The sequence below is a fragment of the Camellia sinensis genome, chromosome 5 (assembly GCF_055761805.1).
Source record: "Camellia sinensis isolate YWXY chromosome 5, ASM5576180v1, whole genome shotgun sequence".
Classification (NCBI taxonomy): Eukaryota; Viridiplantae; Streptophyta; class Magnoliopsida; order Ericales; family Theaceae; genus Camellia; species Camellia sinensis.
In genome coordinates, this window is record NC_138965.1 from 62,181,174 (window position 1) to 62,208,018 (window position 26,845).

At 31.7% G+C, this 26,845-nt stretch overlaps 1 protein-coding gene across 1 annotated transcript; it reads left to right on the forward strand.

Moving 5' to 3' along the window:
• Positions 1 to 23,425: 23,425 nt before the first annotated feature.
• On the forward strand, positions 23,426 to 26,514 carry LOC114263759 (heat stress transcription factor A-2). Its single transcript, XM_082867945.1, has 3 exons — positions 23,426 to 24,044; positions 24,694 to 25,505; positions 26,173 to 26,514. Exons 1-2 carry the CDS (start codon positions 23,562 to 23,564, stop codon positions 25,459 to 25,461), a joined length of 1,251 nt encoding a protein of 416 aa, XP_082724071.1. The 5' UTR covers positions 23,426 to 23,561; the 3' UTR covers positions 25,462 to 25,505; positions 26,173 to 26,514.
• Positions 26,515 to 26,845: the final 331 nt, after the last annotated feature.

Here is a 26,845-nt window from a genome sequence, read left to right on the forward strand (position 1 = left end):
GATGATAAATGGGGTGTACAAAACACTTTGATTTACACTTTTTTTCAATCATTTTAAATAGGGACTTAATAGTAATGAAGAAAGTTCATTAAATTGGGGACAAATAGAGCCACCCGGCCAAAGCATGTTCTACTCTTTCAATTTCCAAAGATGCCCTTCACAATTTCCATAAATGTCAATGTCCTCTCTCAATAACCATAAAAAACAAACCGTTGTAACCATTTGAAAATGTGTGAAAGCACACAATGTATCCAAAAACAGTGCATTTTAAGCCACCTCTATCTTTCAAATTTCAAAGAACTTATTTTTTCGAAAGGATCCCAAATTCTGGATGAAGATTGTTGTGGTATTATTATTGTACTGAGGAGCAAGGACAATAATCGAAAATCAGTATGTAAATTATCAAACATGCACGCTATTGACAGAAAATTGATTCTACTCTGAAATTAATTATCAAACAAACATACATTAAGTATCATATGGTTGGTACTTTCGGCAAATGAGAAATCACAATTTATTTATAGTGTTTGGTTAACTAGAATATAAGTAAAATAGAATGAAACAATCCTTCTTTAACTTCCTTACAACACGACCATTCTCTTATAATGAATATTTCGATGGAATAGTCAATCCATTCAAACTCATTCTATTAATCAAACATAGCATAAATGGGTTATTCCTTCTCTCCCAATTATCGAACAAAGATGAGTCACCATATCATATTTGGAAGATTTGCCCTATTACATTGATTTGGACTATTATGTAAATAATATGATATGGTGTTTCAAAAATACCCAATAAGTATCCGGTAACGACAGTTAGTGAGTCGGATGAACCAATTGATTATACTCTAAAATGCGTTCTTACTGCAGCTTTTTCTTTTCCCATATGATGAGGCCACCACATTTCATCCTCCTTGGATGATCAAATCCCTTGTTTGTGCCTCTTCTTCCTCTCATTAAAAAAAAAAAAAAAAAAAAAAATCCCATTCAGGAGATCAGAGTATAGATATATGAAAAAATTTATAACACACCCTAAAAGGATGGATTATATGTTTTAATTATGATCTTTCATGATTTTCAATTATAATAATCTATTGTGGTGTTGTTATGACTTGATTAAGATTTATTGTGATGCTATTTGGTTATGATGCATTAAGATTTGGCTCAAAATGGTTTAATTATGATACAAAATGAAAACAACACCACAAAGTATATTACATCCAATTTTACACGTGTAATGTAGAATCACCCTATATTTTTTTATCCTTGACTGTACGTGATTTTCATTGAATTCGTGAGCAAATAGGGAAATGTGTTTGGTTTCAGTTTTCTGAATTTAATTTTTTTAAAATTGAGTTTTTTGTTTTTTGTATTTTTTTGTTTTTAATGAATATTTTTTAAATTTTAAGCAATTTTTTTACTTTTTTATATACACCTTACTTAAATATATCTAAATAGTAAAATATTTATGAAAAAATATTTTAAAAAATTAATAAATACACAAAAATACGAAAAATGTATTGAATTTTCGTACTATGTTTTTATTTTTATATATTTTGGTATTTAGTATATTTTTTATAGATTTTTTTCACAAATATTATACTTTTTAAGTGTATTTATGTTAGATGTGTCTAAAAATTTTTAAAAAAAAAATTGTTTAAAATATTAAAAAAAATCATTGAAAATATTAAAATACAAAAAATAAAAAAATAGAATTTTCTGAAAACTTGGGAAACTAAACAATTAGTACTTCTAAATTCTACTCCTGTACAAAATCTGCAACTGCTACAAATCATTTGGTCTACAAAATTTTTGTAAACCAAATAATTGCAGCCATTAATGAAAAGTCTATCAATTACTATTTCAAAATGAAACCCTTCCTCAATCATTGGCTTTGAAGCATTATAGTTTCAAAATCCTATTACACAAAAAAGAAATGCTTGGGGATGGAAAACTAAGAATCAGTCCTAATTTGCTTATTGGTAGGACTACTTGGTTTGTTTCGAATCTGGTTAGATCTATATTGGCTTGTGGTAATGAATGGCTAAATACAAATTTGACATAGATGATGCATAAGGTGTCTATTACTTATTCAATTTTGTTTAAGAGAGATTGCAAATTTCATGGTTGTGCAATGAAAATTTCTCTCGCAAATTTGCACAAAATGCATTCGATATTATTAAGAGATGAACAAAAAAAAAATGCAAGAATAAAGATGCATTTATTAGCTTATGTAAAGTGAACATAGTGTTTTTATATCTTATTTTTTATTGTAAAATTTGAATTCTGTTGCAGTCTTTTTTTTTTTTCTCTTTCTTTATAAATATTGTTAGCATATCTAGTGTGAACCGAAGGTAAACAAGACAAGCCACCATGAGAAGCCACTAAAAGCCACTTCCTCAAGCCTCTTCCCGCTCACATATCTTGACTTCATCGTTTCCCTCTTTGTTGTCTTATCTCTCTTATAATGTGTATAAATATAATTGTATTAATTTACTACCATCAATGTAATTAAGTAACTATTTTTTTGGGTGAATAAATCAAGTAATTATATAATCAAGTATTCTAATCATTAATACAATCTTTTCTTTTTTCTTCTCTTTCTCTATACATTTATCTAACGTAATATCAGAGTTATAAGATTTTAGCCTATATTTTTTCATCGGCGGGTAACAGGTTAGCGACCTTGCCTACACTGCCTGCTAGAGTTTCGAGACATACCTTTTGTTTTGTTTTGTTTTGCTTTCTGTTTTCTTTTGTTTTCTTTTTTTTTCCTCAACCCATTATGCTACCACATTTTCGTTTAGTATCGCCATCTCACACCGCTGCCCACAAACCCATTGGCTCCGGCCATCACTGACATCTCTTGGCCAACCACGGCCTCAAGCACCGTTGAGTTCGTGCTTTAGCTCCGGTCATCATTCAGACTTCCTTTCGGCCTTCGTCGCTTTCTTCCCGGTTTCTTCTCCGCTGATGCTTCCTCGGCCACTCCGGCCATCACGCCGGTGGTTCCAGTAGTTCTAGTTCTTCTTCGCCGTGTCCCTTGCCGGCCGTCTCCACTCCTCCGTGGGTGTCACTTCCCTTCTTTGGTTGAACCGCAGCACCGTTGCTCTTTTCATCGCCACAGTACCTACTGAAACTCCATAATCTCCGACAACAGATCCTCCTCTTGGTGCTCCTCTGCTTCACCTCTGAAACCCATTCACTCTTTCTTCTCTCTTCATTGTGGCTTCACTCTTTCTTTAAACCCATCATTCCCACCAATTCAATCAAACCAATTTTTTTTTTGTCTTCTTCACCCACATAAGCTTTTTCTCCACTCTCTCTTCCTATCTCGTTTGATTTCAAAATAAATTATTATTTTATTTTATTTTTTAAAAACTACTTTTAATCTTTTCAAATCCCACATCTTCATATTTTAAACTTTTCTTCCACCCACACCACCCCAGTTTCTTACAAACTATTTAACCTTGTTGGCAAATTATCTTTTCTTCTTTTGTCCTTTTTCATCATTTTTTTTTGGCCCACCTCAAAAAAAAAATTAAAAAATTAAAAAAAAAATTACACAGCAACTTTATTAATTCATTTATTTTTTAATAATTTAAATGGTTTGTCCCAATCTCCGCCGCACTTCAATTAAAAATAAAATAAAAAATAAAAAAACTACTTTCCTTTGTACAATTTTTTTTTTCCCCCTCTGTCTTGAGCCATTCTGCTTCACTTTGTGTTGAATCATTTCGCTTCACTTTGTCAATTTCTCTGTTCAACCTTAAATAAGTCTTAATTTTCAAATTTATTTGAGTTTGAGGGAGTATTATACATATATCTTGATGAGCATAGTGATATACCATGCAAACCACCCAAGTCACCCTCTTGGTGCACCAACCTAAATGTCCCTTGGCGCAGAACCCAAGCCATCCTCTGGCGCACTTTATTATAAGTCGCATTCTCGCGCACCACTCAAGCTGCCCCTGACAAGCAACCCACGTCCATTAACCTTTTTGGTGCACCACTACCTAAGCCGCCCCCTGGCGCACGTCCTAAACAACCCTTTAAAATTGTTCTATACAACGGTCTGGCATGACTTTTTAAACTGTCTCGACACTGATTCTGGTTAGTCTTCTACAACGGTCTGACATGACCCTTTTAAATTGTCCCGATATAGATTCCGGTTAGTTTTTACATTGGTCTGGCATGACTCTCTAAACTGTCCCGACATTGATTCCGACTAGTTTCTACAATGGTCCGGCATGACCCTTTAAAATGTCTCAACATTGATTCCGGTTAGTTTCTACAACAGACCGGTACGACCATATACTGTCTTCCAGCATTAGCTCTAGTCTTTATTTTATCTCAAGTGCCCTTATTGATGAAAGATTGTATTTTATTTATTCTAATCATTAATTCAGTAAATCCATTTACATGGTGTATATATACACCTTTACAATCAGTTACAACTAACAGAGTTGGAAACTAATTCTGGTATAGACTCTAACAAACTCTAATTGTCTGATGGATGAGATACTGTGTGTGCATGTGCATCTGTATTAGGAGTGATGCTGCAGCTATCCCTATCTGATATATCTGATATAGGTGATATCTTATCAAGCCCCGGCAAGCTGATGGGGTGATGAAACTCCATGAGCTTGGATTTGAGATAAGAAAACCGTCCAACAGACAAGGGTTTAGTGAAGATATCAGCTAACTGATCGGTGGTAGGAATGTATTGCAAATGCAACTGTTTAGCAAGAACTTTGTCACAAATGAAGTGACAATCAACTTCGATATGCTTTGACCGAGAATGAAACACCGGATTAGTTGCGAGAGCGATGGCGGAGACATTGTCACACCAAAGGATAGGAAGAGTAGGAAGAGGAATGCCAAGATCATGTAGCAGCATAAGTATCCAGGTGAGCTCAGCAGTGGTGTGAGCAAGGGCTCGATATTCTGCCTCAGTAGAACTTCGAGAAACAGTAGCCTGTTTCTTGGCAGACCACGATATAAGATTGGAACGCAAGAAAATACAATAACCAGAGGTAGACTTGCGGTCAAGAACATCCCCGGCCTAATTAGAGTCAGAAAAGGCATGAACATCAAACGTGCTAGGAGAAAACTGTAAACCATGATGAAGGGTGCCTTTGACAAAGCGAAGAAGCTGCTTAACAGCAGAGAAATGGCCATTGGTAGGGGCATGCATATGTTGGCAACATTGATTAACGGCAAGAGATAAATCCGGCCTAGTAATGGTAAGATATTGCAAAGCGCCCACCAAACTTCGATAGAGTGTAGGATTAGAATAAGGGGCTGTAGAATGAGGCTGAGAAGTAGGTTTAACAGCAAGAGGAGAAGAACACGGCTTGCAATCAGATAAACCAGCCTTAGTGAGAATGTCTTGAGCATATTTTTGCTGAGATAAAAAATAGCCAGAAGATGGAGAACCGTGGATAAAAATACCAAGGAAATATGAGATATTCCCTAATTCTTTCATGGAAAAAACTTGATGCATCTTCGTTATAAGGGATTGAAGATGAGAAGAATCATTGCCAGTAAGCAAAATGTCATCGACATAAACCAGAAGAATAGTGATAGTGGTAGGAGTCTACTGAATAAACAAAGAGGAATCACATTTACTGTTGAAAAAGCCCTGAGATAAGAGGAATGCTGAAAAAGTGGAGTACCAAGCCCGGGGGGCCTGCTTGAGTCCATATAAAGCCTTGTGAAGCTTACAAACATGAGTTGGTGCAGAGGAAGACAAAAACCAGGGGGTTAAAGCATAAACACCTCTTCTTCAAGCAAACCATAGAGGAAGGCATTAGAAATATCCAATTGTTTCAAAGGCCAGTGATTATGAAGGGCCAAACACAAGAGAATGCGAATAGTAGGTTGTTTGGCAATGGGACTGAAAGTCTCTTGAAAATCAATACCATGTTGTTGAAGATATCCCTTAGCCACCAACCTGGCTTTGTGTCGAGCAATACTACCATCAGAATTTCTTTTAACTTTAAAAACCCATCGGTAGCCTATAGCTTGTTTTTCAGAAGGCAAAGGCACAAGAGACCAAGTATGTTGAGCATGCATGGCATTCATTTCTTCTTGCATAGCTTGAAGCCAAATAGGAGATAAAAGAGCCTCTTTATAGGAGGGTGGTTTAGTATCAACAAAGGGAAAAGAAGAAGTAGGCTTTGAGGCTGGTGTGAAGGCTGAAAAAGAAGCTTTAGACCGAGTGATCATAGGATGAGAATTAAGAGCTGTAGATGGAGGATGTAAAGGAAGTTGAATGGCAATAGACTGGATAGGGATAGGCTGCTGCAGAGGAACAGAGGAAACATGGGAACCTGGGTCAGCATGAGGCTGTCCTGGTGCAGACCCGTGCTGCAGACCAGCAGAAGACAGAGGAACAAAACGGGGCTACAGAGCAGCAGATCTGGATGGCAGCAGAGGAGAAGCAACAGGAGGAGCAGCAGTGTGAGGCTGCAGAACAGGAGACTGGACAACAGACCTATGCTGTAAAACAGCAGAAGGCAGAGAAGCAGAACGGAGCTGCTTAGAAGGCAAAAGAGGAGAAGACCAAAAAAACTGATGTAAAGAAGACAAAGAAGAAGGTGCAGGTGCAGACTGAGAAGGAGTATGAAAAGGAAAACAAGATTCATTAAAATGAACATGCCGAGAAAGATACACATGACCTGTAAGAGGGTCTAAACACCTGTAACCTTTGGCAAATGGATGATACCCTAAGAAGACACAAGACATAGAGCGAGGTTGAAGTTTATGAGTCACATAAGGCTTGAGCCAAGGGAAACATTGACATCCAAAAACCCGAAGATGAGAGTAATCAGGAATGACGTGAAACAACAACTCAAAAGGAGATTTATGAGCTAGCTGAGAAGAAGGCAACCGGTTGATTAAAAAAGTAGCCACAGCAATGGCATCAAACCAGTACTTAATAAGCATAGAAGCATGATGTAATAATGCAATAGTGGTATCAACTATATGCCTATGCTTTCTCTCGGCAACACCATTATGAGATGGTGTGTAAGGACAAGAATGCTGATGAACAATACCCTCGGAAGCAAGCAAATGAGTCATTTTGTTATTAAAAAATTCAGTTCCACCATCTGTTCGCAGAATTTGTAAAGAAGTCTGAAATTGTTTTTCCACATAGGCGTTAAACTCAATGAATTTGGAATAAACCTCACTCTTAAAAGATAAAGGATAAAGCCAAGTGAATTTGGAAAAATCATCCACAAAAAGCACATAAAATTTGTAAGAAGAAGCAGACTGAAAAGGCCCCCATACATCACTATGAATTAAGGAAAGAGGTTGATTGCTAGTGGAATTAGACAAATGAAATAGAAGCCTATGGCTTTTAGCAACACAGCAGTCAACACAATTTGAAGAGACTGTCTTATGTGCAACATTATTAGAAACAAAATTCAAATGCTTCCTAAGATGAGACAATTTCAGTGAACTTGGATGACCAAGTCTATTATGCCAAATGTCCTCAGTAGCAGAGGCTAAGGAATTCTTAGAACTAAGATGAGCTTGTGGACAACATGCAGCAGCAAATGAAGACGGAAGGAAATGGTAGAGACCATTGATGTTAGTTCCTTTGTGAAGCACTCTCTTCGAATGCTTGTCCTGAATCACAAAGTTAGCATAATCAAATGTAATAAAACAATTGTTATCTCTGGCTAATTTGTGAATAGAAAGCAGATTTGAAGAAATAGAAGAAGTGTGAAGAAGAGTATTTAATTTGAAAGAGGTAAAAGCCCTTTACCAGTGTGGTGAATTGGTATAGAATTACCATTTCCAATAGTAATTTGATCAGAACCTTGGTAAGGTTGGTAGCAACTCAAATTACTCATATCATTGGTAATGTGATCAGTGGCCGCAGAATCAAGATACCAAGGCACTGGTGCAATAGATGAATCTGTAACCGAAGCATTGGAAGAAGCCACAAATGCTTTGGAGTGTTGAGCAGATGGTGAGGAGGAGGAACCAGAAGAATAATGGAATTGAGAATCCATTCTATACCAGCAATCAATGGCTATGTGACCAAAACCTCCACAGATTTGGCATTGAGATGGAGGAAAAAATGATCTGCCTCGTCCGCGATTAGCACCACCTCTACCATTATAATGATAGCCTCTAGACTGAAACCGTCCACCTTTATTACCTCGAGACTGAGATCTGCCTCCTCTGTAACCAGAACCACGAGATGAAGAGTTGCCTTTAATAGAGGAGAAGGCAACTGTTGGATCAGAAGAAGACTTCTTGAGTTTAGCCTCCATATGAATCTCTTTAGAACAAAGAAGAGAAGACACCTCTTCCATAGTAATAAAACCAGATCTGGCTCGAATGGAAGTAGCGAATGCATCATACTCATCTGGTAATCCGTTAAGAGTTATCAACACTAAATCTTCATCGTCAATTACCACCAAAACAAGAGCTAACTGATCAATTACTTCTCTGATTTTTGCAAGATATACAGTCATTGAATCAGTTTTCTTAGAAATACTATTCAATTGGTTCTTCAATTGATGAACATGAGACCGAGAAAAGGAAGTGTAACGCTGATGCAAGACAGACCATACTTCAGAACAATGATTACAGTGTAAAACCGTGGAGTAGATTGATGGAGAAAGAGTAGCAGTCATGCAACTCAACAGATGTGCATCAACACGATTCCATTTCACTCGATCCGGATTGGAAACACTCTTACCTGAATCATCAAGAACAGTTAATGGTGGACATGAACTTGGATCATCAACATATCCAAGAAGTTCTGTAGCTCGCAGAATTTTCTGCCATTGTGATTTCCAAATCACAAAATTTGATGTATCAAGTTTAACTGTAACAAAGGAGGATAAATTGGAAAGAAGCAAAGAAAGATCTGGAGGAAGTGTAAAGCCAGAACTCGAAGCAGCCATGGATGCCTGTGCTCGGAGGAGCTCAATGCTCTGATACCATGATGAAAGATTGTATTTTATTTATTCTAATCATTAATTCAGTAAATCCATTTACATGGTGTATATATACACCTTTACAATCAGTTACAACTAACAGAGTTGGAAACTAATTCTGGTATAGACTCTAACAAACTCTAACTCTCTGATGGATGAGATACTGTGTGTGTATGTGCATCTGTATTAGGAGTGATGCTGCAGCTATCCCTATTTGATATATCTGATATAGGTGATATAGGTGATATCTTATCACCTTTGCTCTCATTCGAACTTTGCAATTTATTTGCTTCGGATCTATTCTATTTTATATTTAGTTTATTTTCACATTTTGTTTCTCTCTCCAAACTCAAGTTGGTTGATACTTATCCTACTTGAGTTTGAGGAAGGAAGGAGCGTGTTAGCATATCTAGTGTGAATTAAAGGTATACAAGTCAAGCCACCACGATAAACCATTGAAAGCCACCTTCTTAAGCCTCTTCCACTCACATATCTTGATTTCATCGTCTCCCTCTCTTTTATTTTATCTCCCTTGTAATGTGTATATATATAGTTGTGTTACCACCATCAATGTAATCAAGTAATCATATAATCAAGTAATCTAGTAATTAATACAATTTTCTCTCTTTTCTTCTCCCTCTATACATTTATCTAACAAGTCAAGCCACCATGACAAGGCACCTCCTCGAGCCTCCTCCCGCTCATATATCTTGACTTCATTATCTCCTTCTCTTTTGTCTTATCCCTCTTGTAATGTGTATACAATCAATGTAATTAAATAATTATAATCACGTAATGAAATATTCTAATCATCAATACAATCTTCTCTCTTTTCTCCACCCTCTGTACATTTATCTAACAAATATGATAAATATTTATATCATCAAATAAACGGCTAGTTCATAATAATTAGAAAATCAATAAAACCTAAGAATTACTACTAATTACAAACAACCCCATAATAGAAATAAATAAATATTACTATAAAAAGTATTAAACAACTCCCTATAAAAATTGAACCCAAGATCCTATACCACATAAGAAACTACTAGACCAAAAGTTCTAGAATTCTATTGTAGCCAAAGAGCCACTTTTTCAAATCAATTGCAATTGACAATCATTCAGTGTATTTGCTTTGAGTTTTTTGAATTAAGTTTTTTGAAAATTGAATTTTTTAGTTTTCATATTTTTTTGTTTTTAGTTAGTATTTTTAAAATTTTAAACATTTTTTTTTACTTTTTTAGATGCACCTTACTTAGATGTATTTAAAAGATAAAAAATTTGTGAAAAAATATTTTTAAAAATTAATAAATACATAAAAATACAAAAAATGTATTGAATTCTCGTATTTTTTTTTGTATTTTTAGTATTTAGTGAATTTTTAAAAGGTTTTTTTTCATTTTTTTTACTTTTTAGGTATATTTATGTTAGGTATGTCTTAAAATTTAAAAAAATTGCTCAAAATATTAAAAAAATTCAGTAAAAATAAAAAAATACAAAAAATAAGAAAGTAGAATTTTCTAAAAAGTTTTTTTGAAAAGTGGTAACCAAGCATAGTGATTATTGTTTTTACAAATTGTACTCTCCTTAATTAAAAATTAAAAAAAAAAAAAAAAAAAACTAAGAAGCCATCTTGTGAGTCTAGTTAACATTTAAAACAATTTTAATTAAAAAAAAATTTCTTTCAAAAATAGTTGTTGCACATGCGCTGCTAGTAATTTTATTATTTCTTCCGTTCCAAAATAATGATTTTTTTTGAGAAATTTAATTTTTTTAATAGTACAATTATTATACTTTAAAAATATTAATTTTTTAAAATTATCCTTTGATAATATATTTTTTGAGAAATATCAATTATCATAATTATACTTTTGTGTTATTAATACATTTAAAAGAAAGGCAAAATAATAAATTCATATTATTTTATTCTTTAATTTTTAAAAATTGACTAATATTTTAAAATAATAAAAAATAAAATAAAAAACTAATATTTTAAAATAGAAAGAGTAAAAGTTTGAAAGTAACTATCATAACAGAAATGATACAGACTCTTTTTTTAACCCCTACAACTCTCCATAGACACATGTCAGCCAAAACCAAAAAAAAAAAATTAACCAATTACAATACATTGAGAGTAGTGGAGATTCCAAAAAAAAATATCCCAACTTTTTCCCCTATCATAATTAGAAGGGTGTTGGGGGAGCATGATAATGATCAGGATGCAAAATAAAATTTACCTCAAGTTATATATATATAAAAAAAAAAAAAATTAGTAGCAAAGGCACTTGGGCCAAATCACAACCTACCATTCTTATCTTTGTTTGTAGGTCCCTAGCAAAAGGAAAATTGCAAATCAATAAATCTTTACGAAATATTTATAAATTTATGAAATTTTTTATAATTTTAATTATTAAAATTAATAAAATTTACCATTAATTTTAATTTTTTCTTTGAAAACTTCCACTAAATTACAATTTTCTGACAGCCCATCAAATAATTGGCTCTACAACACGTGGCATTCATGCAGACAGGCAAACCGACAAGGACAATGATCAGAACCAAAACAATCTCAACCGTCTGATTTTTCGTACAATCGCCATCCAACGGTTTAGAAACATGACTAGCATTAATATTCTCTCAATGGATAAATTATACTGTTGATTTTTTTTAGTTTGAGATTTTGGATCATTTTGGGAAGTTGATAAAAAATTAATTTTTTAATTTTTTGACTTTTTTGATAATTTTTTTGACCCAAAAAAAATTGACTTTCTGACTTAAAAAACTAGTTTTTTTGGCTAAAAAAATTAAAAAGTTAAAAAATTGACTTTTTTAGCTTCTTGTCAAAAGACTCCTTTCGTTCCTGTAGGCCGTAGTTTTTTTTTTTTTTTTTTGATACCCAGAACACTCCCAAGGCTCCTAGGATCTACCCTTACAAGCCAAACTGGGAGAAACTAGCCGATTCACCTAAACTGTCAGATTTTCACTTTATAGTAGAGGATTCAAATCTTGTTCAAGAGAGGAGCATGTTTCCTTCCCAACTAGGATATCAATAATTGACTTTTGTACTTCTAATTTTATTGTAATGTGAATGTTTTTTTAATCATTTGTTGTTAAAATTTTAAATGAAAAAGTCATATATGAAATAAAGGGATTAAAATGAAAATAAAAAGAAATTATAGGACTACTGATATAATAAATATATTGCACTAGTTGTCTTTATATTTTTATTTAAATTTTACTTTAGTCATTTTAATTTGAGCAATTGTAATAAAATGATATAAACTCAAAATAATTATAAATATGTAAAAGAATAAGATTTAATTACACAATCTAATGATCTAATAGTCACATCTTAAGATGTGGTGAGGAGGATGTCAATGGTTCAAGCTGATGGAGCAGCGACGAATCTTTTTAGTTGTAATCTAATTATATTAATGCTATCTTTGTCAAAAAGAAAAAAAATAAAATAAATAATGCATGAATTGCTTATACTTCCATGTCATTGCAATTATTTTGAGTTGATACTATTTTTTTCAATCCCCTTTAAATTTGTGTGTGACTTTTTTAGTATAAAATATTAACGATGTATTTTGAAGAGATAATATTACAACAAAATTAAAAATGAAAAATTATAAGAAAAATTCAAAGGTTTGACCATTGTAACAAAATAAATCATGAATTTTTAATTTGATCAATTCAAACCATTTATCTATTTTCGTTAACCGACAGGAAAAAAAATATTTTAGTCATTAAACTCAACGAAAAAAATATTTTAAATATTTTATGCACACTTACATTAAATTTAATGACTAATGGGGTTATTTGGGATGATCTAAATAAATACACTTTTTGACTTTTTATAAAATATGAGTTGGGTTTGGGTTAGGTTTGAAGTGATGTGTTAGAGAGGTGATGTGACTTAAGCCTGGTTTGGCATGTCTTAGAAAAGACAAAAAATAAAAAAGTTACTTATAAAGTTAAAAAATTATCAATATTCACCAAAAAAAAAATATTAAAAAATTAATTTAACACATAATTACATTTCAGACAACTCTGCGGTCCAACAGGCGGAGATGACTTTTTGGAAAAATTGCACGGCTTTAGGTGCACAAATAATACGGTGTTGTTCGGCTCGTAGAGGCCCATCATGGATTCCGTTTCAATAATCTGAACCGTTTAATATGTAGAACACGTTGAGTATTATATGGCTGTAAAAAATCACATTGATCGGATATCAGTAAGTATATGATCAAATCAGTTAAAATTTATAAAATGGATGGTAGTATAGTTAACGGTTGAAAAAAAGATAATTCGATCAGATAGCTATCGATATCCAATCAACGTGATTTTTTATAAGTATATAGTATTCAACGATTTCTACACATTGAACGGTTTTGATTAGTAAAAAGGGACCCATGGTAGGCCCCCACAGGCCAAACATCACCTCCAATTCAATGCCTGAAAAGTAAGGAATCATATCCCGAGCTACATTCTGCACACGCTGTCCTGAAATATTCCACCGTACTGCCTATTTCATCCCAATCTTCTCCTATACACTAATTTATATAATTTTTTAATACATATTTTTTCATAAAAAGTCAAAAAGTTATCCCAAACAACCATCTTTTTTTCCTCAACTTTTTAGTCCAAAAAGTCAAAAAGTGTACTTATTTAGGACACCCCAAACAACCCCTCAAAAATGATAGTGACTTTTTGACTTTTTTTAAGCATGCCAAACCAATTAATGGTTTAGATAAAAAAATAAATCAAAAATTTAAAGTTTAAATTGATAAAATAAAAAGCTTATGATTTATTTTGTCACATAGGTTAAATTATAGGTTTTTTATTTTATTTTATAATTTCCCCAATTAAAAATATAAAGTTCAAATGAAAATTACACTAGACTTAGAATTAGCTTCAGGACTTTCTTTTCTATTTAAAAAACCAAAAAAAAAAATAGAATTAGTTTCAAGAATTTCTCTTCTATTTATCACAACAACAAAAAAAAAAAGGTTATATAAAAGAAGTACACGAGACTTTGGGTTTAAGAAAAATTAAAAAAAAAAATTACCGGTTATACTACGCCAAAACAGGGCATTAACGGCGATTTTTTTAACGGCGGTAACGAAAACCGTCGTTAAAGGTACTATTAACGGCGGTTTTGTTACCGCCGTTAAAAAAACCGCCGTTAATGCCCACTTTTAACGGCGATAACAAAACCGCCGCTAATGCCCAATCATTACCGCCGTTAATGATGGCGCTCTTTGCCGGCGAAACTCCAGCGAAACCATCTACAATAAAGTAAAAGTAATGTTTAAATATTTATTTAGGGAATATATTTTATGAAGAGTGGCTATGGTAGAGTGGTTAGTGTGGGTGGATGAGAGGTTGAGGGTTCAAGACTTGGGAAGTGCAAGAAGAAAGAATTATTGTTTGAAAAATTTGAACCTATTTACGGCGGTAAAAAACCACTGTTTTTGGTCCTATGTTACCGCCGTTTTTGGTCGACTTTTAACAACGGTAATTTACCTTTTTACGACGGTTGTACTTTTTTCGACACGCGCATAAACGGCGGTAACAAAACCGCCGTTAATACTGCCGTTAAAGGCTTTAACGACGGTTTTACAGCCTTTAACGGCGGTAAAAAACCGCCGCTAAAGCCCAATTTTGACGTAGTAAACAATACATATATATGAGGGTAAATTTTTTATTAATTATTTTTATTTTTATTTCAATTTTTCACGTATCCTGTGTGAACCGCTAGTATATATATATAAGAACTGCTTAATCATTTGAAATTCATTTTTTTTTTCTCTCTCTCTCTGATTTTACCCTTTCATTTTGAATAATTTACCAATGGTGGCCTATGTGTTAGGTGAATTTTTTTTCGTAATTACGTAAACATTATTAGTTAATTATGCAACAAGTTTTTTCGTAATTATATAAACATTCTTGGTTAATTATGAAACAAGTTTTTTGGTAATTACGTAAACATTCTTAGTCAATTATGAAAATAAATATTTTATTTTTTAACAAATTACAAATATACTATAGCGATTCTGGTTTAGACTCGACCCATTTGATATTCTGGATTTAGGTTTCTTGGTTTTGTACTGTTGTTCTGATATTATTCTTCTTTTCCTTCATTGAGTTTGCCTATTGGGATGTATTGGTCGTGTTTGCAACGGTTTGGCAGCTTATTTCTCAAAACTTTAGTTGTCCAGATTTTGACCTCTACGCTCGAGCGTAGAGTGATCTTTGTAAATTCTCAATACTTTTGCAGGTCTGCAAAACTACTGGAAGAGTGTATTCTACGCTCGAGCGGTGTTTCTTGCGCTTGAGCGAGCTTGGCTCGAGCGGCCCTTCTTGTGCTCGAATGTTGGTCTGTTGTCTGCAAAATTATTGAGAGTGTGTATTCTGCGCTCGAGCGACACATCTTGCGCTTGAGCGGATTGTATATATATCAGTTCGTAAAAATCACTTTTTACATCACTTTTTCATCTCTCTCTTTCTCTAAACATTTCAAAACCTAAATCTAGAGCTTCTCTCCCTAGAACTTACTCTTTCTCTACAAATACACCATGATCTACCCATTTCTCTACCCTACTTCTTTTGTTAAAAATGTAAAGCTCACCTATAGCTTCGTTTTCATCCGAATAGAGTTGGATTTTGACTTCCTTGAGGTTTCTCCATTCTCTCCTATGTCTTCTAGCTTTGAAGTAGGGATTTTCTACGCTCTTTTATGATTTGTAACTTAGTTATATGTTTTTGTGAGACAATCTTGTGATTTTGGAGGATTTTGAACAAACCTAGGATTTTGATTTAAAATTAAAAGATGAGTTTTCAAATGGATGTATTGAAAATGGTTGTGGGATGGGAAATGAGGTAGAATTATGACAAAATTGTTGATTTGGTACTTGAATTGGATTTTGGAAGAAAAATGGGTTTTTCCCTAAATGTCTATAATATTTATTTTGTATAAATAAATGAAATTGATGTTGAAAATGTAAAATTAGGTGGATGTTGATATGGATGAAGAAGTTGGATATATATTATCGCTCACATCTTAAATTTTGGAAAGTTTATCTGTATTAGAGATTTTACATATGTTTAGAATATCTGTTTTGGGCTATCAGTGGAGGATAGCTATGATCGTTGTGGAAATTACAGGAGGATTAGGTGAATTAAAACTAATTTCTCATCCATGTGCATTGAACATTGTTGCTTATTTAATACATTGCAAATGTATATGAATTTGAGAAAAATGGGTGAATGTTAGAAAGATGTGTGTATCACCAAATTAAATTGGTCTGTGTACCCAAGTTAAAAGTCTCGAAAAACGTACGTATACATGGATACCGATTCCCGCGGATGAAATATCAGTAAAATGGTAATAGTAGTGCTTGTATAGACAACGTTTATATGGGTGTCGTTCGACGGTTTCTCGTGGACGAAATATCTGTGAAAGGTTGTATTGGTTTGAGATTTCCCTCTTATTTTCTACTATAAAGAGCATGACTTAAGAACTGTGATATAGACTGAGCATGGCATTGTTGTTAGAAAGAAAATGTAAAACGTTTTGATATGGACATTGCATGTGGATAAAAACTTAATATCTTTATTAAGATTGATATATTGTGTTAGATTATTTCTACTGGGCTTTGACTTACCTTATATAGAAAAACCATTTTCAGGTGTTGGTGAGATGCCTCCTATAGCAATTTCGGTTTTAACCCGACCCTTTTGTATCTTCGACTTGGGTTTCATGGTTTCATAGTGTTGTTCATGTCTTTTTCCCCTCATCCTTCCTTGAGTTTGGCTATTAGATTGTAATGGTTATGTTTGGAACAAATTGGTTGCTTGGTTTTCAAACTTTTGTTACCTAGAATTTTACTCCTCTACTCAAGCGGCACTTCTTGTACTCGAGCAGGCTTTGTGAACTCTTAGTACTTTTGTAGGTCTACAATACTACTAGGAGAGTGTATTCTACACTTGAGCGGTGCTTTCTTGCGCTCGAGCGATCTCAGCTCGATCGGCCTTTCTTGTGCTTGAGCATTGGTTTGTTGTCTACAAAACTATTGAAAATGTGTATTCTGTGCTCAAGTGAGACTTCTTGCGCTTGAGCGAAGCAACTTATTGTGTTTGATGCTCAAGCGTCATTTCTTGCACTCAAGCAGACTATGTATATATCAGTTCGCAGCAACACCTTTCTATATTACTTTTTCACATCTTTTTCTCTCAAATCCCTAGATCTAGAGCCTTTTCTCTCTAAAATGCACTCTCTCTCTATATTTTTACCTATATTTGGTGGTTTCTCTATCCATATGCCTTTGTTAAAAAGATAGAGTACCTCAATGGCTAAATTTTGATCTGAATAAAGCTTGGTTTCGGCATCTTTGAAGCTCCACCATTGCTTTCTTGATCTCTAGCTTCGAGGTAGAGACTTTCTACACTTTTTTATGAGTTTTAACTTAATTATTTGTTAATGTGTAAAGAATATTGAAATTTGGGATGATTTTAAACAAACTTAGGATTTTGATTTAAAATCAAAAGATGGGTTTTCAAATGTTGTATTGAAAATGGTTATGGGAGTAGACGTAAGGTTGTGTTGTAATAAATTTATTGATTTTGATACTCGAGATGGATTTTGGAAGAAAATTGAGTTTTGCCCTAAAATGTCTCCAATAGTTATTTTGTATAAATAAATGAAATTGGTATTGAGAATATGAAATTAAATGGATGTTTATATAAATGGTAGAGTTGGATATGTATTACTTCTCACCTATGGGAATTTGGATAATTTATCTGTCTTGGAGATTGTATATCTGTTTAGAAATATTTGTTTTGAGCTATTGGTGGAGGATAACTATGATTGTTGTAGAAATTGCATAAGGATTAGATGAATTGAAACTAATCTCTTATCCGTTATCATTGAACATGACTATGTGTTTTATACATTATAAATGTATGATGTCTGGGAGAAGAAAGTGGATGTACGCCACGTTTGAGAGAAGAAAATGAGATAGACTCCATTAAATTAAGTTGGTATGTGTGTCTAAGGTGAAAGTCCTAAAAATCGCGCGTATACATAGGTGCCAATTCCCGCAGACGAAATATCCGTAAAATGGAAAAATGGAAGTATTTGTATAATGTTTGTGTTGGTTAGAAACCCACTGAGTTATATCCTCAGTTTGGTTGTCGGCATGGAATAGTGAATGACTTATGAAATGAGAATAACATGAATTGAGATATAAAGCTCGGCATGACATGATTTTGTAAAAAAGTTATAAATGATTTTATCGTGGGCATTGGATATGTTTATCATACTTATATCTTTGTTAAGATTCATACTTTGTGTTAGATTATTTTTACTGGGCTTTTTCTCACTCTATTTGGAAAAAACGTTTTCTGGTGTTGGTGATATCCCTCCACCAAGGCAATAGCTTGGGAGGAATCGGGGCTGAAGGTTTCTTTTTTGTGTATTATGTTAATATTTTGATTCAAGCCAAGGGTTTTACATGTATTGGATTTATATCAACTTTTATTGTAACCAAGTATGGTTTTGGAAAGATGTAAGCATGTAGGGCATTTATTTAGTTAAACTCTTTTGTACTATTAACTCTCATAAAATGAAAGAACATTATACTCTGATTCATATTGTTATTTACATATGGTCTTGGATGGATTTATGACATTTATTTAGGGGCGTTACACCTCTGCCAAGGTAGTAGGTTCGGAGGATTAGAGCAAAGGCTTGATTTTGTTTACATGTTATTATTTTGTACAATCCTAGAGCTTTATAGGTATTGGATTTAAATCCATTTTAATGTAACCAAGTATAGTTTTGGAAAGTTGTAGCCTTGAGGGCATTTCAATTATTTGTTTAATTTCTATTTCATATATTCATTATTGATTCATGTTATAGATTCAGGGTGAGGACTTATGAATGTATATTCGCATATGTCACCCTTTTGTACAATTGAGTCTTATGCAATGAAACGACATTATACTATGATTCGCATTGTTATTTACTTACTGTAATGGATGGTTTATAGTATTTATTTCGGGGCGTTACATATATCCATAAGATTTGTTTAAAATATGAATCGGTCCTATAATACTAGAAATTACAACTATCGTTTGTTATAAATTTTAATTTAACAAAATTCTCATAGAAAAAAAATTTATTCTCCTATGCAATAATAAATTATCAAAATTGTTTAATGAAAAATATTTCTTATATCATTAAAAATTGTTAATTGATTTAATGATTTACTTATTAACAAAATGGTTAATTGAAAAATATTTTTCATCTCATTAAAAATTGTTAATTTACTTAGCCTTCATTTTGCTAACTTAGTTAGGTTAAAAAAACACAAAAGACAAAATATGCTAAATAAGCTAATAAGATAAAATATCACATTCAAACTATAATTATTTCATTTTTTCTCTCACAAAAGTAAAAAAAGCCAAATCAAATGAACTTTTTAATCTCAAGCTAAAAAAGTTCCAACTTAAAAAAGTCAACTAAAAAAGCTAACGCCAAATAGCGACTTAATGATTTACTTAATAATAAAATTGATTATTTGTTATGCGCGTATGATTTATATATTAATAAAATTAATCATTTGTGTGTATATATATATATATATATGTATTTTACCCTGTTTCTTTATTAGTTCAGTGAATTATCTTAGTAATTTTTTTTAGATGAGAGAATTATCTTCGTATTTGTTTTATATTTATCTTATGAGAAAAGATGCATACCATAATTTTTTTTAAATATATTCCGAAAGAAATGTTAAAGACTCATAAATTCACCCAAAATGATATGGTAACAGAATTGGAGTCTACATTATTGGGTGTATAACAAATCAAAAAATGATACATACCGTACGACATAATTCTATCATATATCTAATGACTTATTTTATTCAATTTCATATAATAATATTTTAATTTTTAAAAAATTATCAAAATACGAAACTTAAACATATTGTAATAATAGTCCGTGCCTTTCACGTGCCTTTCACATGCCTTTTTCAACTAGTGTATATATATAACCGCTTAGCTGCTTGAAGTTCATTTTTTTATTTTTTTATTTTGCTCTTTCATTTTGAATAATTATTAACGGTGGGCTATATATTGAGTGAAGATTTTTTTGTAATTATGCAAACATTATTGGTCAATTATGATATAGATTTTTTTCATAATTACACAAACATTCTTGGTCAATTATGAAATATGTTTTTTCATAATTATGAAACATAAATCGTTTATTATGAAACATAAACATTCTTACGCAAACATTCTTGTTTAATTATGAAACAGAATTTTTTTTTTTTTTAACAAATTACAAATACACTCATAAGGTTTGTTTAAAATATGAATCGGTCCTATAATACTAGAAATTTCAACTACCGTTTGTTATAAAGGCTGCTTGAGGTTCGTATTTTCTTTCTGATTTTACCCTTTCATTTTAAATAATTTACTAATAATGACCTATATGTTGAGTGACTTTTTTTTTGTAATTATGCAAATATTTTTGGTCAATTATGCAACAAGCTTTTTCGTAATTACGCAAACATTCATAGTCACTTTTGAAACATAAATATTTTATTTTTTAACAAATTATAAATATACCCTTAAGATTCGTTTAAAATGTGAATCGTTCCTATAATACTAGAAATTACAACTATCGTTTGTTATAAATTTTAAATTAACACAATACTCAAGGGAAAAAAAAAATTATTCTCCTATGCAATAATAAATTATCAAAATTATTTATTGAAAAATATTTCTCATATAAAAAAAAAAAAAACCGTTTTGAGTTAATTATTTATTTATTAACAAAATGGTTAACTGGAAAATACTTTTCATATCATTAAAAACTGTTAATTTATTTAATAATTTACTTATTAATAAAATTGGTCATTTTTATGCCAGTATAATTTATGTATTAATAAAATTAGTCATTTGTATATATATATATATATATTCTTCTGATTCATTGTTAGTTCAGTGAATTATCATAGTAGTTTTTTTTATATGACAGAATTATCTTAGTATTTATTTTATATTTATCTGTTGAGAAAAACTACACATCATAATTTTTTATTTTACAAATTCCAAAGGAATATATCATTAGGTGTATAATAAATAAAAAAACAATACATATCATATCACATAATTGTATCATATATTTAATGATTTATTCTATTCAATTTCATAAAACAATATTCCAATTTAAAAAAAAAAATCAAAATATAAAGTTTAAATATACTGTAATAATAGCTCGTGTCTTGCATAGGCCTTTTCAAACTAGGTGCTTGAGGTTTGTTTTTTCTTTTCGATTTCGCCATTTTATTTTGAAAAATTTACTAATGGTGGTTTATATGTTGAGTGAATTTTTTTTTTCTCATAATTACGCAAACATTTTTGGTCAATTATGCAACAGGTTTTTTCGTAATTACATAAATATTCTTGGTCAATTATGAAAGATAATTTTTTTAACAAATTACAAATACACCCATAAGGTTTGCTTAAAATATGAATCGGTTCTATAATATTAGAAATTACAACTATCGTTTGTTATAAATTTTAATTTAATACAATACTCAGGGAAAAAAAAAACTATTCTTCCATGCAATAATAAATTATCAAAATTATTTATAGAAAAATATTTCTCATATCATTAAAAACTATTAATTGACTTAATGATTTATTTATATAACAAAATGGTTAACTTAAAAATATTTTCATATCATTATAAATTGTTAATTATTTAATGATTTACTTATTAATATAATTGATCATTTGTTATGCGAGTATGATTTATGTATTAATAAAATTAGTCATTTGTATGTATTTTCTTTTATTTCTTTATTAGCTCAGTGAATTATCGTAGTAATTTTTTTTAGATGAGAGAATTATCTTAATATTTTTTTAATATTTATCTGTTGAGAAAAGATACGCACCATAATTTCTTTTTTAGAAATTCGAAAGAAATATTAAAGACTCATAAATTCACCTAAAATGATATGGTAACAGAATTAGAGTCTATATCGTTAAATATATAACAAATCAAAAAATGATATACTACATAATTTTATCATATATTTAATGATTTATCCTATATATTTTTATAAAATAATATTCTAATTTTTAAAAAATTATCAAAATATAAAACTTAAACATATTATAATAATTACCTATACCTTACCGAGGTCTTTTTAAACTACTACTATATATATATATATATATATATGAATAATGATATATCTCTCTAATTTTAGAATTCTAATTGAGTTTTAATGATGTGACAATGAATAAAAAAAATTAAAAAAATAAAATTAAGATCAAAATATTACATCACAATAGAGTCTGACTCCCCATTAAAACTCTTTTATTAAAACTCCTAATCATCTTTCTATATATATACACATACGTTACTAGTGTATTTGAAAAAGGACAAAGTGTGTTGCATTCGTGGCACTAGGATGTGGTTGAAGGATGCGTTTCAAGACTCCAAATTTTCTCTAATAAGAGCATGTGGGAGGTAGAATAAGCGGTATGGACCCAGAAAAGAAACTTATCTCACAAAAAGGAAAAGTTATTCAATGGATTTGGCATATTGAGGGGTAGTTACAATTTATCACTTCTTCTGTTTCAAAAACTAATCTCTTATTTAATTTTTTATTGTCTCAAATATTAGTTTCTTTTAAAAATTAAGATGTAAAATAAATAAAATTTCTTATTTTGTCATTCTTTTAAATTTATGCATAAAAAGTATAATTATGACAATTAATTTTTCTAAAAAAGTCAAAAGATAGTTTTAGAAAGTTAATATATTTTTCAAGTGTGATAATTGCATTGCCTAAAACAATTGAATTTCACAAAAGAAGCTAATATTTTGATATAGATAAAATAATAGAGATAATTATAACTTATTTTGATTTTAGAATTTATGTCAAGTTATTTGATGTAGGTTATGATTCTAGTTTTTATTTATTTATTATTTATTTAGAACGCCTGCTTATAATTTATTAGGTAAAAATAATGTAAATAGCTTAATTATTTAAAAATTAGAAAAGAAGTATTTTTAATTTTACTTTCTAATTATGAATAATTTACACAAAACAGGGCCATTACATCGGCAACGTGTCCGATTAATTGGAATGATACATAGAAGAAAAAATGTCACAATAGAGATGTGTGATTAATTCAAAAAAGAACTACTATTTTTTAAAATTTCATTGGTTGAAGAAGTGGTGTACCGGACTTACGGAATAATTTCTGCACAAAAGGGCCGAGGTTGGGGGGTTTCTAGCAAATATTTTTGTTTTTGGGTTTTAGAAAAAGCAAGGGTGTGGGGTCAAAGAGCAGTTTCCAGAAGTAAAGGGGCCTGGATTTGTATGTAAGTTGGAGCTACAAATGGCAACACATTTTTAACATTTGGCCATTCTCAGTTCAGACAACACACCCTCACTCTCTCTCTCTCTCCATGTATTAAAACTCCCCCTTTCGTTTCTCAGAGTCACTGCATTAGAAACAATCAACTCCTTTGGAAACTAATCCAAAACTCTCTGTGTCTCTCATGGAAACACTAAAAATCAAGCAGGAGAACATTGTAGCGATTGATGATGACATACCTGGTGGTGGTGGTGGAGGTTTAATTGAGGAGGAGGAGGAGGAGGAGGAGGAGGAGGAGAAGAAGACAGTGAAAGTAGTGGAAGTCAAAGAAGAAGCAGTGGTATTGGTTGATGATGATTGTGTAAGTGGTGAAGGAGTAGTGCTAGTAGGAGGAGGAGGTGGTGGTGGTGGTGATTCCATGCCATGTTCACCACCAATCTCATCAGCCCCAAAACCCATGGAGGGATTGCATGAAACAGGACCATCTCCATTTCTGAAGAAGACCTTTCACATGGTGGAAGACCCTGATACTGACATCATCATTTCATGGACTGCTTCTCAAAAAAGCTTTGTAGTCTGGGATCATCACCAGTTCGCTACCAATCTCTTGCCCAAATATTTCAAGCACAACAATTTCTCAAGCTTTATTCGCCAACTTAACACTTATGTAAGTACTCTATATTCTTCCAATCCAATCTCATCTCGTTCAAAAAAAAAAAAAAAAAACTTCTTCTCTTCTCTGCTATTAAATTTATGATCTACTTATGAAATTTGAGTGTTTATCTTCTAAATTTGCGGTTTATTCTTTGTGGGTTTTGTTGCTATAGCTATTTCTAAAGGTCTCTGTTTGGTTCATGGCTAATTGAACCTTTTTGTTTTTTTATTCAAATTTTATTTATTGAATTTGTGTATTTATTGAAGGGTAAATTACACCAGGGTTCCTCAAAGAAATTTGTTTTCCTTACACTTTTGCAACGTAGTCCCAGTGTTGGTAACATTTTAAAAAAAAAAAAAAAAAAAAAAAAAATTGTTCAAAACTATATAGTTTATTTTAAATTTCAGTGTGGTGTTCTAATTTTATCGCATGGTCTTTTTCTATTTTAATGGTAAAAGTGACGGAGGGAATTATAATGGTAAGTGACGGAGGATCATATTTTAATAAAATATTAAAATTGACAGTGCAGATTGAAATTGAAATTACAAAATTACAGGACTAAAGTACCAATTCACTTATATGTGCAATTTATTGTTTGTGGAATTTCCTGCTAATTGCTAATTATGTGTATTTTTTAAAAATTTTTTTTTTTGGTATAAAGGGTTTTAAGAAGATTGATTCAGACAGATGGGAATTTGCCAATGAAGCGTTTCAAGGAGGGAAAAAACATTTGTTGAAAAACGTAGAGAGGAGAAAACATAACCCCCAAAATGTGCAGCAACCAGGAGTCATGAGACCCTGTCTCAATTCAGCCAATTTCGGAATCGAGACTGAGCTTGAAAAACTAAGGAATGACAGGATGAAAATGAAAATGGAAATCATGAAACTGAAACAACAACAAGAGAACACAGAGAGTTACTTTGCCGCCGTTAAGGAGCGAATAGGATACACCGAGTGTAAGCAACAAGATGTACTGATATTCATGGACAAAGCATTCTCGAACCCGGCCTTTTTCCATCAATTCATCCATCTTATGAGGCCGAAAAAAGAACTGTGCGATGACCAAATCGCGAAGAAACAGAGATTGGCAGCCGCCTCACAAAGCAATGAGGACCAAGTAACAAATAAGAATCAGGAGGAGTTGACAACAAAACATTCGGAAGTGGAAAGACTATTCTCCGCTTTGTTGGACGATGAAAGTAGTCCGAGTCAGGACCAAAAGATTAATGCGGCTCCTGAACCGCTGAGTCCGGATTTGAGCTCTGATAATTATATCTTGTGGGAGAAACTATTGGAGGATGGATTGATTTGTGAGAATGGATCAGCTCAAGTTGAAGCAGAGTTGGTTCAACACCAATCCAAGATTGTTCTTCAATTGGAGAATTTGATAGCCAAGCCACCAGATTGGGCTTCTTATGTGAAGGACTAGGGGGAGCAAGTGAGCTGTCTTGAATCAAAGTAGTAATGTCAATGGTATGATCTTCTTCTTTTCCATTCTTCTATTTCAAGTTGTTTTCTTGTCATTTTTGTTACACAGAGTATATTTGACACTTTTAACTCTTCCAGTTTGACCAACTATTGTTTCAAATTGAATAATTTAATCACTATACTTTGAAGTCTAATTGTAATCTGGTCATTTTGTTCAAATTATATATTAAAATTAACAATTTTTTGACATTCGTCAGCCTCTTGAGACGTATACATGCACAAAATTAACAGTAATTTAGATGGAATAACAAAATTGAAACCGGAATTTTGAGTACAAGGATCAAATTTTAAATTAAAATACTAAAAATCAAAAGCAAAATTTCAGTCAAATTAAAGGGCTGAAAAAATTAATTTATACTTAAATTATAAGTCACTAGCCTCTTGACACACGCAAATATGTGTGCAAAATAATGTGTGTTACTCTCTAAAAAGAGAAGAAATTTTTAGAAATCACCTTTGAATTTGAAAATTGTGAGCAATTTCACACCATTACCAAAAATATGGCAGAATTCATTTAAATGCTAAAAAAATCACTTTATGGACAATCTTGGAAAAGGAAAAATAAAATAAAATTACTCAACTTTACTTTTTGGCTGTTTCTTTTACAATATAGTATAGATGTTTACATATCTCATTGTGTTTGGTATGACAGTGTTGCATTTACAGTGCTTCTTTTTCTACAAGCAGAGAGGAGAGTGGGAGATGTAGAATGGATCCTCTAGATTGACCTTTGTTTTTCTTTGGCAAAGAAGTTACACTAGTGAATTATCAAAGGAGGTGTTTCTATCTCTTTTGTTGCCACCAATGTTCTACTCTCACTATGGTTTTTTTTTTTTTTTAACTTGTGAATATAGGATTTGCTCCTGGCCATGTACAAATTAGTGCTGCTATGCAAGCTATGACACAAGTTGTTCTTAACTTGTTACTTTTTACAACAAATATATAGATGTAAATATGCATATATATTAGGTTCAATTCATGATTTTTGAAGTTACAATGTGGTTGAATTCTTTACATTTCTGTTATAACATAGTATTACTTGCTACTCCTAACTAGAGGAACAAGATAGACTTGGATGGATGGTTTACTCATGTAAACTACTAAAAAAGAGAGGATTTCTTTTTTTTCCTTTTTTATTTTATTTTTATACAAAAATATTAAATAAAACTCTAGACTCCTGTGGGTTTTCTCAAATTCCACCAGATCATTGTTTTAAGGCTTTGGCAGCCTACCTGACATGAATATTGAGCATGTGAGATATTACGTGCCAAAATAATAATAACAAATCACCTCGATAATAATAACAAATCACCTCATGATTTTTA

Coding starts and splice junctions, on each gene's coding strand:
- LOC114263759 (XM_082867945.1), top strand. CDS start 23,562: ATGGAAACACTAAAAATCAAGCAGGAGAACATTGTAGCGATTGATGAT. Junction 24,045..24,693: donor TTCGCCAACTTAACACTTAT/GTAAGTACTCTA, acceptor TTTGGTATAAAG/GGTTTTAAGAAGATTGATTC.